This window comes from Phalacrocorax carbo, chromosome 5 (assembly GCF_963921805.1).
Source record: "Phalacrocorax carbo chromosome 5, bPhaCar2.1, whole genome shotgun sequence".
NCBI lineage: Eukaryota > Metazoa > Chordata > Aves > Suliformes > Phalacrocoracidae > Phalacrocorax > Phalacrocorax carbo.
In genome coordinates, this window is record NC_087517.1 from 6,302,854 (window position 1) to 6,318,027 (window position 15,174).

A 15,174-nucleotide genomic window follows, 5' to 3' on the forward strand; every position below is an offset into this window, starting at 1 on the left:
GCTTATCTTTGATTTCAGGTGGAGATTTCTGAAACAAAAAATAAAACCTTCACTATATCTCAATATGTTTTTGATGCTAAAATACAAAAATACATTAATAAGGCAACTAAATATTGCATTTAAAGGAAGGATACTTTTAACACATTCGTCTATTTGAAAAGTAGAATTCTTGTCTAAAGGGTCATGTTTGTAATGGTGTCATGGTTTTAGCTGGGATAGAGTTAACTTTCTTCACTGTGTCTGGCCTAGTGCTGTGCTTTGGACTTAGAATGAAAACAATGTTGATAACACACCGATGTTTTAGTTGTTGCTGGGCAGTGCTTGTTCTAGTCAAGGTCTTTTCCAGCCTCCCATGCTCTGCCAGGGGCACAAGAAGCCGGGAGGGGAGGGGGCACAGCCAGGACAGCTGACCCCAACTGGCCAAAGGGATATTCCATACCATGTAACGACATGCCCAGTATGTTAACTGGGAGGAGCTGGCCGGGGCAGGCAGGCAGCAGGCACGGCTCGGGGACCGGCAGCGTTGGTTGGCAGGTGGTGAGCGGTTGTATCGCTTGTGGTTTGGGGTTTTTTTTAATTTTTTTTTTTTTTTCTGAGCTTCATTTCTCTCTCATTTTCCTTTTTATCTCTCATTTTCCTTACTATTATTACCTTTATCATCATCATTATTATTATCATTACTATTTTATTTAAATTATTAAACTGTTCTTATCTCAACCCATGAGTTTTCTTGCTTTTGCTCTTCCAATTCTCTCCCCCATCCCACAGGGGTGGGGAGTGAGCGAGCAGCCGCAGGGTGTTTAGTTCCCAACTGTGGCTGAACCATGAAAAATGGTCAGAAGAATTTTTTGTAATTTTCAAGTTGCCTCCAATGTCATTGTTAAAGTTAAATTCCGGCAGTTTTTTGAGTTACTTGTAAGTGAGCTGTATATATCTTTTTTCATAAATTCTCCTTCTTAAGTAGGAAATCCCGTTTTACATATATTCACCTCCATTTAAGGGGTGTCACCTAATTTATGTTTTCTGTTCTTTCTTCTTTAAGACAAGTCACTGTCACTTCTCTATAGATATGTCATGAAAATGAAGTTAGAAGATCTTGAAATGCTTTAGAAGAAAAAATATTGCCTCATAGTTTTGATTTACTATTAGCACTCTCAGTGTGATCAAACTTATTCTGGGACTTTCTGTTCTGTGTGTATGAATTGCATGGTAAAAATTACACCTTCCAGCAAGCTGAATGTAAACTGTAATAATCAGTGTAATGTAATTTTTATATTTCTAGGTTCTTGCCTTCTGTAGCTCATTAATAAGCTGTGTGAACCTCCTGGTCTAAAATTATTTGTTTCTAACAAAATAATAAGTGAAGTAATCAACGTACATTTCTGTTGTAATTCAAAAATAATGGTAGGAAATAATTACTCCTATTTCTCACAGTCTGTCACTTTTATGTATTGGAATCAGATACAATTTATCTTTTCTGGATGTTAAATATATGCTTTAGCTGCTTATTAATATTTGCTTTTGTTTCTAGCTCACTTTTTTTTTTACGTAGAATGGAAGAGAGGTGGTATTGTAGCTTATTAAAACAATGTATTGATGGTGAGACCTTCAGAGTTGGTCTTTTTCAGTATTTTTGAGGTCTTTAAAAAAAGCCTTTACAATTAGTAACAACAGGACACTTTGATCCCTATTAATGTAATGTGTATCCGTGTTAGGAAATACATCAAAAGATAATGCTAAATAATACAAGTAATTAATGAAAACATGCCCAAGATTTGGCTTTAAATTATGTTTGAAGTTGTGACTAAATTATTGCTGTCTTGAATAAATGCTTATTATTTCTATCTTATTATCTTGGGGCACTGTAGTAAAAATATTAATGAGTGTTAGAATTGACAAATACAGTACAGGGATATTAATAGTGATCTTGCTTTTTATGGTTTTTTATTTAAATTTATTAAGAAAATAATCAGACTTTGTTTCCAATAAAAAAAATAAACAGGAGAAATAACAGAAGAATTGGCTGAAATAGCTGAACTCTGTGATTCTGCAGGATCAACCTCAAGGGAAAAAAAACACAAACATCATGTTGGAAGGAGTTTTATTTGCTGTGTCTGTAACCATGTCTTCCAGATGTTGGGTCAGTAGAAGGACTTGCCTATCATAGAGCTTGGGACACTCTCTATTGGACCAGTTCAACCACATCCTCAATCACGAGACACACTGTTGACCAGAGACGTCGAGGAGCTTTCAATCGGGAGGCAGTAATAACAATGTCTGAAGATGATCATCCGCACGTGTTGGCTCTAGATGAATGTCAAAAGTATGTATTATATTCTCCTTACCAGAACTTGTTTTTTTGCCTACTGTCAAGGATACAGCGGCTCTTCTTTATTTCACAGGCAACTAATGCTGCTGAACCTTACGAAGGTTAAATAGGTTTCTTGGTTTAGGAGACAAATGTTAGTTTGTTTTTTTAAAGCAATTGCAGAATTAACGTACAACATTTTATATCTTTTCATGTTTCAGATCAAATGATCATTATATTTTCATGGAATGTTAAAAAACTCAAGCTGGTTTTAAGAAAAGTGAGAAGGCTAATTATCAAGAGTGATCATTTACTGATTTATTTTGTCAGACATGTTACCCTCATTGCTTAAATAAGAACAAAATTAACGTAAGCATTTACGAAAAGGAATCTGATTTTCTTGTGTGGCAAACTGATAGGCCCATATATTTATCACAAAGATCAGTGTTGTATAAATTCATATAACAAGAGATCTACATTTCCGGTGCTTGTGGACATCATCCTGGATAGAAGGCTAAATTAGTTCCCTTCCTGCCACTTTCAAGGAGGTTGCGTTTCCTAGTAAGCTAATAGGAGGGTTTCTATTTCTACTTCAACCTCTTGCTAATAAGTGCGTTACAAATTTGAGTTGCTTTAACCTTCTCTGTTAATGCTGGAAGAAAGGCAAACAGCTTTTTCTGCTTCTTGTAACAGTCACCCCCTCTGGGGAGGCTAGGCTACATTTCTGCCTTATTATGTTATATTTTTGGTTTGTGATAGCTGAGTGTACAGTATTGCATGGGTAGTCAAGGAGCTTATGTCCATGTGTGACTTCACGTACCCTTTATGCAAATTAAGAGTTTATGCTGTATTGTAAAATACAAATTATCTAGGTATCATAAAAAACCCCACCTAAATACTGATGAAGGTTGCAATAAGAGGATGGGCAGGTTCTGATCAGTGTATAAATTACACCCGCAGCTCATTCCATAACATTTTTCCCACCATTGTTTAACATAGTGAGAAGCTGATTGTGCCTCCTATAGAGCATATTAAGGTCACTTGATTCCCCATTATCAACCTCCTGCATACCAGGTCTAATACGGGAAAAGCTGCAGATTAATTTCACTGTTAGAAATTGCTAATATATGCGTTAGCAGAATTAAGTTTATATTGTAATGGTATATTAGTATAAAGACATGATCAGAATTGAACAGACACATGAAGAGAAAAAAATCTGTACTCGTGTCTAGGTTAATGAACTAGGAAACGGCTATAATTTACAGGAAGTAAGCTATCACATTTTCTTATTCACCATTGATTATCACAATGTTTTACTGACATTCATAATTGTCTCTCAAGGCATTTTTTTTTTTTCTGTTGCTCATTTCATAGAGAATTAAATTATAAAATGTATCTTATGGTTTTGTTTGTTATTTTGATTTTAATACAGCTTAATGTTTTGGACTAACTGGAACGAGCAGCTCCCGAGCATCATGAGATCTACCCTCTCAGGCAAAAATGCACAGGTTATCATTAGTGCAGATATTCTGACACCAAATGGACTTACCATTGATCACAGGGCGGAGAAACTTTACTTTTCAGATGGCAGCTTGGGAAAAATTGAGAGGTGCGAATATGATGGATCACAAAGATACGTAAGTAAAACAAAAATCCCAAACATATTCATTGTAAATCTGCTTCTCTGCATTTGTTAGCATCTTTAAAATGAAAATGTTACTGGAAGATCTTTAATTGCCTAAGTTTCTCCTACTATTAGTTGTATATTAGATTTAAAACTGAAAACACTTCTGAACTACAGGTAATGCTCTGTTTACTCAATGCATTCCAGTTTCTGGATGACCTTCTGGAGATGCAGACCTTCACCACAAAATCTGTTTGTGTTAGTACTGAGCCTGAAGCATCATTGTCCTAGATGATCTGTATCAGCTTGAAAAAAATGTAGAACTAACTTCAGTAAAAGAGGTAGAGAAATGTTCTGCTTTACACAGGATGATTATAATTTTCCTTCCACTGCCAAGTTTTTCTGAGCACACTAGAATTTCTTTTGTGTAATGCTTGTGTTACTCTGCAAATCTATTTTTTTTTCTTTTCTAGCTGTCCATTTTCAGATATATTCAACAGCACTCCATTACTCTTTTATCATAATACATTTTGGTCCCTGACTGCTCTATTAGTTTCAGCTCAAGTAGTCCTTTTGCTTGGAATATGCTGAAGGCAGTTGATCTGTGCTCACAATTTTGTTGCATGTTTAACTCTACGGTTCTCGTATTTCATGAATCCTTTCTTTCAGGGATTGTGTACCTCCCAAAGTGCATGATAAAGTAAATGAAGGGCATGTTCTGGCTTGTATTTTCAATTCCCAGCTCTACAAGATAATGTTTGGTACATCAGTGCATTTTCATATCTATTTATGTAAAAAAAAAATCCTTCATATACTATAGAAAAGCATTGAAATCTTTTTGCATCTTAAACAAGAATTACATGTTTTTTCTGGAATCTTATCCAGGAGATGTTATTCCATCACATCGTGTGTTCATCTACATTTTTATAATTGTAAATTACAAACTCCTGTCTTGAAGTAAGGTTCATTGGTCAATTAGAAATACCTATTTAAAAGACACCTGCAACTTTTATTTCTTTCACAAGTAGGAACTTGTGGTAATACCTCATTGTGTTCGCCTGTAAGCTTATTGCAAATTCAGACATTACTCTTAAGTTCCTGGAGCTTAAGGATGTACTAAATGCTTATATACATTGATTTGTTTTGTGTAAGTACATTACCATCTCTATCTACTAAGTCATTTGTCTATGTCACTGCTACTTTTGTCACATTTATTAGGGAAAAGGGAAAAATATCCCATTTAGATCATCAATAGTAAATAATTAAAAAAATAATTTATCATCTATGCTTTCTTCTGTTGTCTTCTTAGGGAATACCTCTTTCTAGACTGGATATTCTTTTGTTCCTCTTCTAGTTCAACAGGGAGTCTTAAATTATTTTCTTACACTTTTTTTTCAGTTAGAATTAATGTTTTTTCTCTTCATTTTGGCTGCATTCCCACATTCTGACGTGTACGTCTGTCGTGTACTGCTGTTTCTTTTCCATTGTGCTATCATGTTTAGTTTTACCTTCCTGATCCAGTTTTTATTTAAGGTTTTGCATATGCTGTCAGTTAAGTAAGAGGTAATTAGTAGGTTATATGGAAACAGTTTAACTTCATCTACACACAGGGTATAATGAAATACGCATCACAAACTTGAAATGGATGATGATGCAACTTCGTTGCAGAATCTATTACTAAAATCCCACCTCTTTGTCAGACCTCTGGCTTTCAGTTTTCATCAGCAAAATAAACTAGTCGTTCAATTTTCTCAGCCATTGAACACTGAAATTTCTAACTTTCCTAGTATTTCATCTCTTTGTTTGGCTTTCTGTCATTTTTCTCATTCCCCATTACAGTAAACAAAAAAAAAAGCTCCTGAAAGCAATAGACTGAATCCAGTGTGCTCTTCTGAAGTCTTTTTGGGAGCTCTAGTGCATTACCTATACGAAGCTGCACCTCTATTGGTTGTCCTACACCAATACCTGGCTCGGGAGAAGCAACTAACTCGGTAATCGAAAATTCTCATCGGAGTTCTCACATGCTGTGAGCTTTGAAAGGGAGTTGTGTGTGTTTCCTGGTTTCTGAAGGCGCTTCTCCTGCAGTAGGTAGACGGGGATTGTCATACCAGGAAAAAAAAACCCACAGGCTGCTTCGTTCAAGTCTGCACTTAAACTGTACTGGCCTCATTAGCAGTGCTTCAGCAGAGTTGCCCATCACCGCGTAGGTGCATTCTTACTGATACAAGAATGCCAGAATCCAACCATGAAATTGTATTATTGATCAGGTGAAATAATATTTCCAGGGCGGTTGTTTTAATTTGTTCATATGCTGTCCAGCTCGATGACATCTCTGGTTTCTGTAACATTAGGATAATACAAGTAATAATCATTCTGACGTTCTGGTGATCTGAGATTCTTTAGGGTGTTTCAGCAAGGTCTTTCCATCAGCCACCCCTCAAAAACAGTTTAAACAGATTACCCTTTTCCTCACTATCTCTGCTTCATTGCTTTCTAGTTTCTGTTAGGTTAACAAAGATAGAAATCTTATAGCAGAACATGGAATGCTAATGTAATGTAATGAATTTTCTTCCAGGGTAGCAGCTTCTTTCTTCATTCCGCTCAGCACAATAATCTAGTACAACGAATGGCTAGAAAATAATTTAGCAGTATTGAATTGACTCTTTTAAGTGGATTGTAAGAGTGTATTGATTTTGTGTTAAGCTGATATTTTAATATGAGTATTTGGTTGCTGGAGTTCTCTTTCAAGATTGGAAGAATTTTGTTGTTGCTTTTGTTCCTTTTTATTGCATAGAAGATATGCAGGGGTTTGTTAAACATTTATTTTTCTGCTGTGTCAGACCTTCCTGTTTAAAAACCAAAAATGACAATTGTTGTTTTCAGAATCACTTCCCCTTTTTCTTCTGTTTTATCTCCTGCCCTTAGTTGGATTTAATATTGTGGCTGCAGCTGGTTTTAGCTTCTTAGTGCTTTAATTTTGTTCATGAATGCAGAGACTGAGCCAAAAGCAGATAAAGCTGATTTTACATTTTGGACTTCCTTTTCCAATTTTGATTTTTTCCTTTTCTACTTCAGTGTTGAGTATTCTGTAATATTTTATGTATCAAGAACCTAGAAATATAGTCATTTTCCTGTAAACAGAAGTCTGGTAATTTTCTAACATCCAGGTTGGAATGTTTTGGTCTCAGTTACAGTTTTGTGGGCCTACAGGTGTGATTGTTAAAACCAGTATGGTTTTAGAGGTGTCTCCAGTATTTATAACCTTTGTGTAACTGCAACCTTCCAGTAATTATAACCTTCAATTTCTAGAATATATGTTTTTTCCTTCTGTTGGAATTCTGTATTTAAGTAATTAAACAAGTTCTGAAGTCGGTGTTCAACTTCTGTTATCTTCGGTAACATTTGACCAGATCTGTTTTTCAAACTCCTAAATGCAGAAATGGAAGTTAAAGGTTTGGCTGTGCATTTATGAAAAACTTGACTTTATGACTGACATCTAAAATTGCTTTTCAGACACGTCATTTTATTTACTTGTAGTACAAGTGAGATTGAGGACAGCAGAGTAATTTTGGTCAGTTCTTGGAAGGTATTCATGATGACATCAGTGTTACCTTGAGAAGCGGCTGAATAACTCACTAAGGCAGGAAAGAAATGAGATCAGCCAAGGTAGCCAGATCAGAGGTAAATCTTGCAAAATATTAACAATTAGAAATGTAGAATATCTAACCCCATTAAAATCAGAAGTCTTAGAAAAGATTTTCACTAAGGTCTGCACATGAGCAGTTACAAAAAGTTGCAGGTCCTGAACATGATACTGAGTTGAAGAATCACATTGCTGTATTCCCTAATAAATAATCAGATGTGAAAACAAACCTGAAGGAAAATGATGTCAGCTAGAAGGTAGATATTTTAGTAAGTTTGGACAGTTGTCTAGAAATAAAATATAATTGAGCCTACTCTCCATAGAGAAATTATTTCATCAGTTTATAGTGCTGCCTTCTGATTTTCTTAAACAACACTAGAAGCAATAATAGTAGAGAAACAACAACTGCTAGTAAAATTTGATGCTGTTAGCCCAATATGCACAGTTTACCACCTAGACATTTCAGTTCATCATGTTTTGCCACTACTGTTCCCCCTATCATGATAGTTTATTGTAAGGTTCTGGGCCTTTTAATGAATTTATTCTTTCTGAGTTTGAAAGGCAGCTAGAATAGCATGGACAGTCTTGCAAATTAATGGTACTAGAAGTGAAGTTGTGGTGGATTTTTAAATTTTCTCTGTTCAGCAGTATAAATACGTTAGTTGTAGCAGGAATGTTCTGTTCTTGATTCTTTTCTCTTGCAAATCTGATCAAAAAGAATCTTTTTTTCTCAACTTCACAGATATCCATGTTTCCCATTAATATTTGTCTGAAAAAGTCCAGAACCAATATGAAGAGTGAAATATCCCCCTTGCTTAATTAGTTGTTTTTCTAGGGAGTTAATTGACATTTATGAGTTGCTTTCTTTAAGTAGTTCTGCAAAGTATTGCTAAGATCAAAGCTAATGAAAGTGATTCCCTGACCAATGGCAATAAAATCCTCTAATTCGTGTGACCTAAGTAGCTGGTTGACACAAATCCAACACTGTTGGTTTGAGACTGTTTGCTGAAATATCTTGATGTCCAGTGTTGGCAGCCTGGTGGAAATTAACTCAGAGAAGGAATTAATGAAAAGGTAAAAATAATCTCTAAGACTATGGGGAATAAGATTATTTATAACACCTCAGGATGCCACAAAATTCTAGGAGGTTGAAATAAATGTAACATTAGATGAAGTTTGTCATTGTCATTTATAATGTTGAAAAATAAGTATTGTGTAATTAATATGCATGTAGTTGCAAAGAACCTGGTTAATATAGACATAATTTACAGAGATGTATGCTTTCCATATGAATGGCACTGAAAAGTACAGGCCTGTTATAAACAGCTGCTTAATCTATCATTCAGTTGAACCGCAAATCTAAGTAACAGCTGGAATGCAGCAAATTTAGCATTGCGGTTTGGATTTCAGTGTCTTAAATGTTCATTTCTAGCATGGAGAAACAAAAATTAATTCTTGAAGAGGAAGCACTTCTGGTTTTGTCACATCTCACTTGGACAATTCTGTGGAAACAAGACCTTACTGTTCTTGGTAAATGTGCTGTTCTAATATGTCCTTTGTATTCTTTGCTATGGGATTGCAATTCAAGGTCTTATGAAGGTAATTTTGAAAGATACAATAAATGAAAAGAAAATCCATGCATTAAAGATGTGACAATGATGAAAATACAGTCTCTGTTGAGACCAATCAGGAAAAAGCGTGATTATTTTTCGTAGAGTATAGCAGTGATTGGCACTGTTCTTCCACAAAACCCAACTTAAAATTAGACTAGAAATTCTTTTAAAATTTTTTATGGCAACAGGAATGAGGAATTGATAAACTCACAAGTGCTCTCATCAGAACTACTCTGTCTTTAAGTTCCCCCCCACCTCACCCCCAGCAATTGCTTTTTTCTGGTTAACATAATCTTTTTGTCCTAATAACACCGCAGTGTTGGAAGGGCAGAATTTGGATACTCTGGATCAAGGCTGATAGATTTGTTTACCCAGCAAGAGACAGCATTTTTGCTTTTTGTTAAAGCAACCACATCAATAACAAGCAAAACAAGGATCCGACCTAAGTGCATCTTTTTTAGGTGGCTAAATCACATACACAAAAGTTAAAACTTAGATTATTTTTTTTCCCCTGGCTGTGCAACTGGTTTCTTTCTATGTCAGCCTCATGTAATTTTTTTTTCATAGGTTCCTTGTTTATACGCTTTAAAAGAGTATTCATAACTGAATAATAAATATGCCGTACTATTTTGTCTTCCATTTGAAAGAATGAAATAAATCAGCTAACTTTAGATTAATGCATTCTGTATAAGTCAATTCTGTCAGATTGAGTTTTCCGATATGCATCTAAAATGTTATTTATTTTTAGATTATTGATGTTGCTTTATACTTGTATGATGATTTTATTATTCAATTGACTTTCAATTGTCATTAATTTTAATCTTTTTAAGTGTAGTTTTCTATACTAGCTTTGTCATTCTCTTATAGACTTCTAAGTAGATTTGGGTATCTTTAGAAGAGTAAAGAGCCCTTAAAAAAATTTTCAAGGCTTTATTAGATAGCACTGCCCATTTATTAAGCATTTTGAAAGAGAACTATTATCAATAAGGCTTAAAAGCAACTCATATTAAGCTGATGCATTAAATTTATGTACTCATCTTTGAAAAAATCATCTTTCTATAAAAGTTAAGCATTGTTATGGTAAGAATTGTGAATAATCTAATTCTTAATGACTATCTAATAAGAGTTTTGTATAAATCATTCAAATTTTAGTGTTCTGGTACAAATTCTTGTCTACCTGATTTGCCTACCTGACTGGCTCCTCCCCTTTTTCAATCATGTTTTTGTAGAGAAACTGCTACACACATACCTCAAATTTAGAGCAGCTATATGTTAAGCTGCCTGGAGAACTTAAAAATCAGAACTAAAAATGAAAAGGGTCATACTTACAATTAAATTGCCCTGCTACTTGAGATGTTCCTCCCCCAGCCTCAGTCTCCTTATGTCTTCACAGGAAGCAGAGAAAATTTTTAAGCTGTTATTCAGAGCTTGAAGTACATATGGTAACTGAATGTTGGGATCATTCGGTATTAAAACACGTGACGTACTGTTGGATGTGTCTGATTTTGCTGGTTCAGGCGAAGGGATGGCAGGGGTGTCTTGTTCAGGTTTCCTGAAACTTTACTGTTAATTATTTTAATTTTGTTTTGAAGTTTCGAATTTTTGTTTTGAGTTTTAAAGTCGTACATATGTTGTACATGTGTTGTTGCAATTTTTGGTATCAATTTAGACTTATGATAAAATATGTCAGGACAGGGTCTTTATATGATTGATTTTGTTTCATACTGTTAAAAACCCTGTTTAAAAACTTGTTACTGTAAAAAAATAAATCTGTTCAGTTCAGACCTTGTAATGCAGAATGGCAACGCGTTGCTTTTTTCAATATGTGCACACTCATTCAGTACCTCCATTCCCTCTTCTGTGATTGAATACATTGCTGATGACCATAATTATTCTTACCTTTTCCTGTGGCACAGGATGCTTTTTGGCAGTTTCTGTCCTTCATAGAACATGTCTTAAGCATTTCTAGAGTACTGCAATAGTTTGTGGCAGTGCATGGATGTGGCCTTTATGAATTAAATTTCTGTGACATTGTGATCTATATCATGCTTGACTAAATTTGATGGTTGAGGTTGTACCTTCTAGTTCTCTCTACCTGTATATTGCCTGCAGATGATAAAAAGTTGTTCCATGTATGGTACTCAGTATAACATAAATGCTCAGTTTCTGATGGAACTGTGTCCTTTTTCCCTCTGACTCACCATACACAATGGCTCTCCGATTCCAGTACAGTTCATCCAACTGTAGTTGGACAACAGGCAGCATATGCTGTGGTTTAACGATTGTGGATTAACTGGGCATTGTTTGTGTTGATATTGTGCTTCCAGACAGGATACATAAAAGAGTTTTTTGCCTGTATTCTCATAAGTGGGAGAGTTGCTTTGGGTCATTTGCTGCTACCCAGCCACCAGTTTATATAAAACTTGCTATAAGTTGGTTATCTTGGAGGTTTTACAGTATGAAAACATGATTTTTTCTTATGGTTGAATGGTGATCACCAATTCTGCATGGGCTTTCTCCTCTGTGCTATGTATTTGGGTATGTCCATTCCCTGAAAGACTGGGTCAGTTTTCTTGCGTCTTGATCCAAAATTTATCAGATTACTATCACTAACTCAGAGGAATAGCTTGTACTGGCTTCCATCATTCTTTTTGTTAGAGACAAGCAGCAGCAAGAAAAAAGGAAGCAGGAAGTAGTGGGCAGACCCTTTAGTGCTTTCTACCCATCCTGGGCCAGCCACATGGGGCCATGCAAGGGGGATTTCAGTAGGGTCACAGAGTAAGAACCTGAATTTTTGTTACATGATCCTGCTGGTGTTTCTGCAGGTACCTCTGTCCAGAGCTGCAGACACTGCCAGGAAAATGGACATGCAAGCTGTACAGAATACAAGACTTAGAAACATAGATGACTTACAACAGGTTTGATACACAGCAAATTTTGTTGAGGCTGAATCCTCAGGACTTAAAGATGGTAACCAAAGGATGAACAGACTTTTAAAGACTTTCATTTTCAGTTACTTCTGATCATCCAGGAGTGCTATCAACCACAAAAAAAGTCAATCATTTTCATTGTAAATCTATAAACTAGAATGTTAAAAAGGCTGTTAAGTTCTCCAAAAGGTGGCAGAAATAGGACCTCTTTCTTTTGCATGCTAAAATAAAACCAGTGTGCTTGGATAGTGCTGTGACATAGTAGAGGAGACCCTGGTGAATGAAATGCTATGAGCATTAGCGAACAAACATTCCTGGATGTAAGCTTTTGTGACCCTTTATTTGGATCTCAAATCTCCCACAGCTGAAAAATGATGATCAGTTCTGTAATGAATTTACATTCCTTTCTTACAATTTGAGGAAATTATGGCAGTGCTACAGAACACAGAACACTGAACAGAGTAGTGCCTTCCTTGGCATTGGTTGGGACGATGAAATCCTTCGAATTGGCAGTTTCACATTATCATGGAGAACAAACACGGGGCTGCAAAATCCACATGGCCAGATTTCATACAGATCTTTCAGAAACATCCATGATTGATTTTTTTTTTGCTGAAATGAGTCTGAATTTGAATAGCATAGGCTTTTAAGAGTGTATTATGAAAAGTGTCTTACAGTAAATGTGCACAATTGCAGAAAAGGTCTTTCTGCCATTAATAAATTCCCATCTATCTTTTAATACTTTTAATCTTGAAATAAGGTTGGTTAGAGAAAAGTTGTCCTCCTGGGGCATTTATCACAGTCTTTGCTGGAAAAAAGTATTTGCTGGTCAAACCTTCTTATAAATGTGCAGAAATATGTAATGTGCATAGTGCTGCAGAATTTGTTATAATTATCTGATTAATAAGTAACTTGTCAACTATAGCTGTATAAGTGAACTTAGACATGGCCAGGAATGATGCTGTGCACTGGAATACAACTATTTATGTTACCGAACTGTTGAAACATTCCCATGTCTCAACTTTGCCCGTGCTAGCTAACGGTCTTTCCAGAAAGTTCTTGGGAGTAGTTTGGTGCTGAGTCAGTCTGAGGACATTCCCAAAGGCATTTTGCAAGCCACTGTTTTGGAGGCTGTTCACTGCCTAGCACTGGGCAGGAATCTTGCAGAGGTGTGAACAAAGTACCCCTGAAGCATTGCTTGATATTGAATACTGCAGAGTTAGGGCACCTTCTTAATCTCCAAGGCATAGCTGTAGTGGGAGAAATGGGGGGTTTATTCCACTAAAATTATATTTGGATGTCTCATATATTCAGTGAATTCCTTATATGATGAAAATGCAATGCAATGAATATGTTCAGAATATTATTTATTTCCATTATAGCTCAAAAATTCTAATGGAGAAATAATAACCCCCTTACAATAGTTTTGCTACCCAGCCAAAATTAAGTATTCAGCTAGAGAACTGATTAAAAATACGTTATATTCTTCAGAACAGAACCTGTAGGTGTTTTTAATTCTCATACACAGAAAGAAAGAACATATATGAAAATATATGTTCTGTGATTTAGACTGGGATTAAATTAATTGTATTTCTCCAGTTTTCATTCAAACCCTACCGTACTGTGAACTGCAATTCATATTTTCTTTCTCGGTTTTAAACTGATAATTAGTATGGTGACTGAGGACAGTTTTTTTTAATTGGAGCACACAAAACATTTATTGTCTTGGGTTCAAGTTTCTAATGTGATCATAGTGGTGAACGCTCTTCAGTTCTGAAACATGCTTCTGGCTTTGATTCTTAAAGACATTAAAGAAATTTTAGACTCTCAGCCATGCTACAGTACCTCTTTTTCCTCTGTTCTCTTTGGGCTATTAAGCAGGTAGTGTGCTGAGTAGGTATTTTTACAAGCATGTTTAGATAAACTGTGATTTTTTTTTACTTAAGGAACAGATTCCTGGACTTCTGAAGGATGCATGTATCAAGAAATAATAAGTTAACCCTTGTAGCATCCTTTTAACCCATTTTAAGGGCTGTCATCTCATTTTTCCAGGTTCTGTTAGTATAGAAGAATTAAGTGTTTTGTCGAAAATTATAAAGTGATGTGAGTCACAGTTTGCACTTTTAAAACATATTGTTCAGAGACAACATTCCTTCTCATGCTTCTCTTCTGTCCTTGTGTTCTCTAGGTAATTGTCAAATCTGGCCCAGGTACCTTTCTCAGCCTGGCTGTATATGATGATTATATCTTCTGGTCAGATGGAGTGAGGAGAGCTATTCTGCGTTCCAGCAAATATACAGGAGGAGACACAAAAGTTCTTCGTTCTGATATCCCACATCAACCAATGGGCATTATTGCTGTTGCCAATGATACTAACAGTTGTAAGTTACAAAGCAAAAGGCGCTATTTTGTTAATTCCAGTATCATTCATTTCAAGAATTGTACTTAGTTTCAACTAAGTTAAAACATTTCAAGTTGTTTCATAAATTCTTTTTGTTGTCGGAACTGTTAACAAAAGACGGGATATAACCTCTTCCCCAAGTAAATAAATATTATTGAATGACCATTTTCTGCTATGGACATTGTGCTCATTTGTTAGTAGTTAAATCATTTCCTGTCAAATATCAGCAGTTTTGAATGTTGTGGAGTTTTTAAATTATTATATTCAAGGTAACTCCGTTTATCTTTAGTATGCTAGCATCTGAGGCATGCTGACATTTTCATCTGACTGATAAAACTTGAATCAATTGCCCATGAATCTGAGATATGGTGATCTTTGCGCTTTCAAAGACATTGGCCATTGAAGCAAATTTATAAAACAGAGTCCATCTTTTATCATTTGTTTTTCAGGTGAGTTATCTCCTTGTGCACAAATGAATGGAGGTTGTCATGATTTATGCCTTCTGACTCCTGATGGACGAGTGAACTGTTCATGTCGAGGGGATAGAATACTGATAGATGATAACAGATGTGTGAGTAAGTAATACTAGCTGACACAATGCTTTGCTCTGCTGTAATGCTGTTGGCTATCATAAGCAAAGGTAGTTGGCCCAAGC

At 35.6% G+C, this 15,174-nt stretch overlaps 1 protein-coding gene across 1 annotated transcript in view; it reads left to right on the forward strand.

The window, feature by feature from the left end:
- LRP1B (LDL receptor related protein 1B) overlaps positions 1–15,174 on the forward strand; it is a 761,744-nt gene that overhangs the window by 593,407 nt on the left and 153,163 nt on the right. Inside the window, exons 42-45 of the mRNA XM_064451033.1 lie at positions 2,134–2,323; positions 3,741–3,945; positions 14,307–14,499; positions 14,969–15,094. Of these exons, the coding sequence (XP_064307103.1) occupies positions 2,134–2,323; positions 3,741–3,945; positions 14,307–14,499; positions 14,969–15,094 (714 nt within the window). The remainder of the gene's footprint in view (positions 1–2,133; positions 2,324–3,740; positions 3,946–14,306; positions 14,500–14,968; positions 15,095–15,174) is intronic.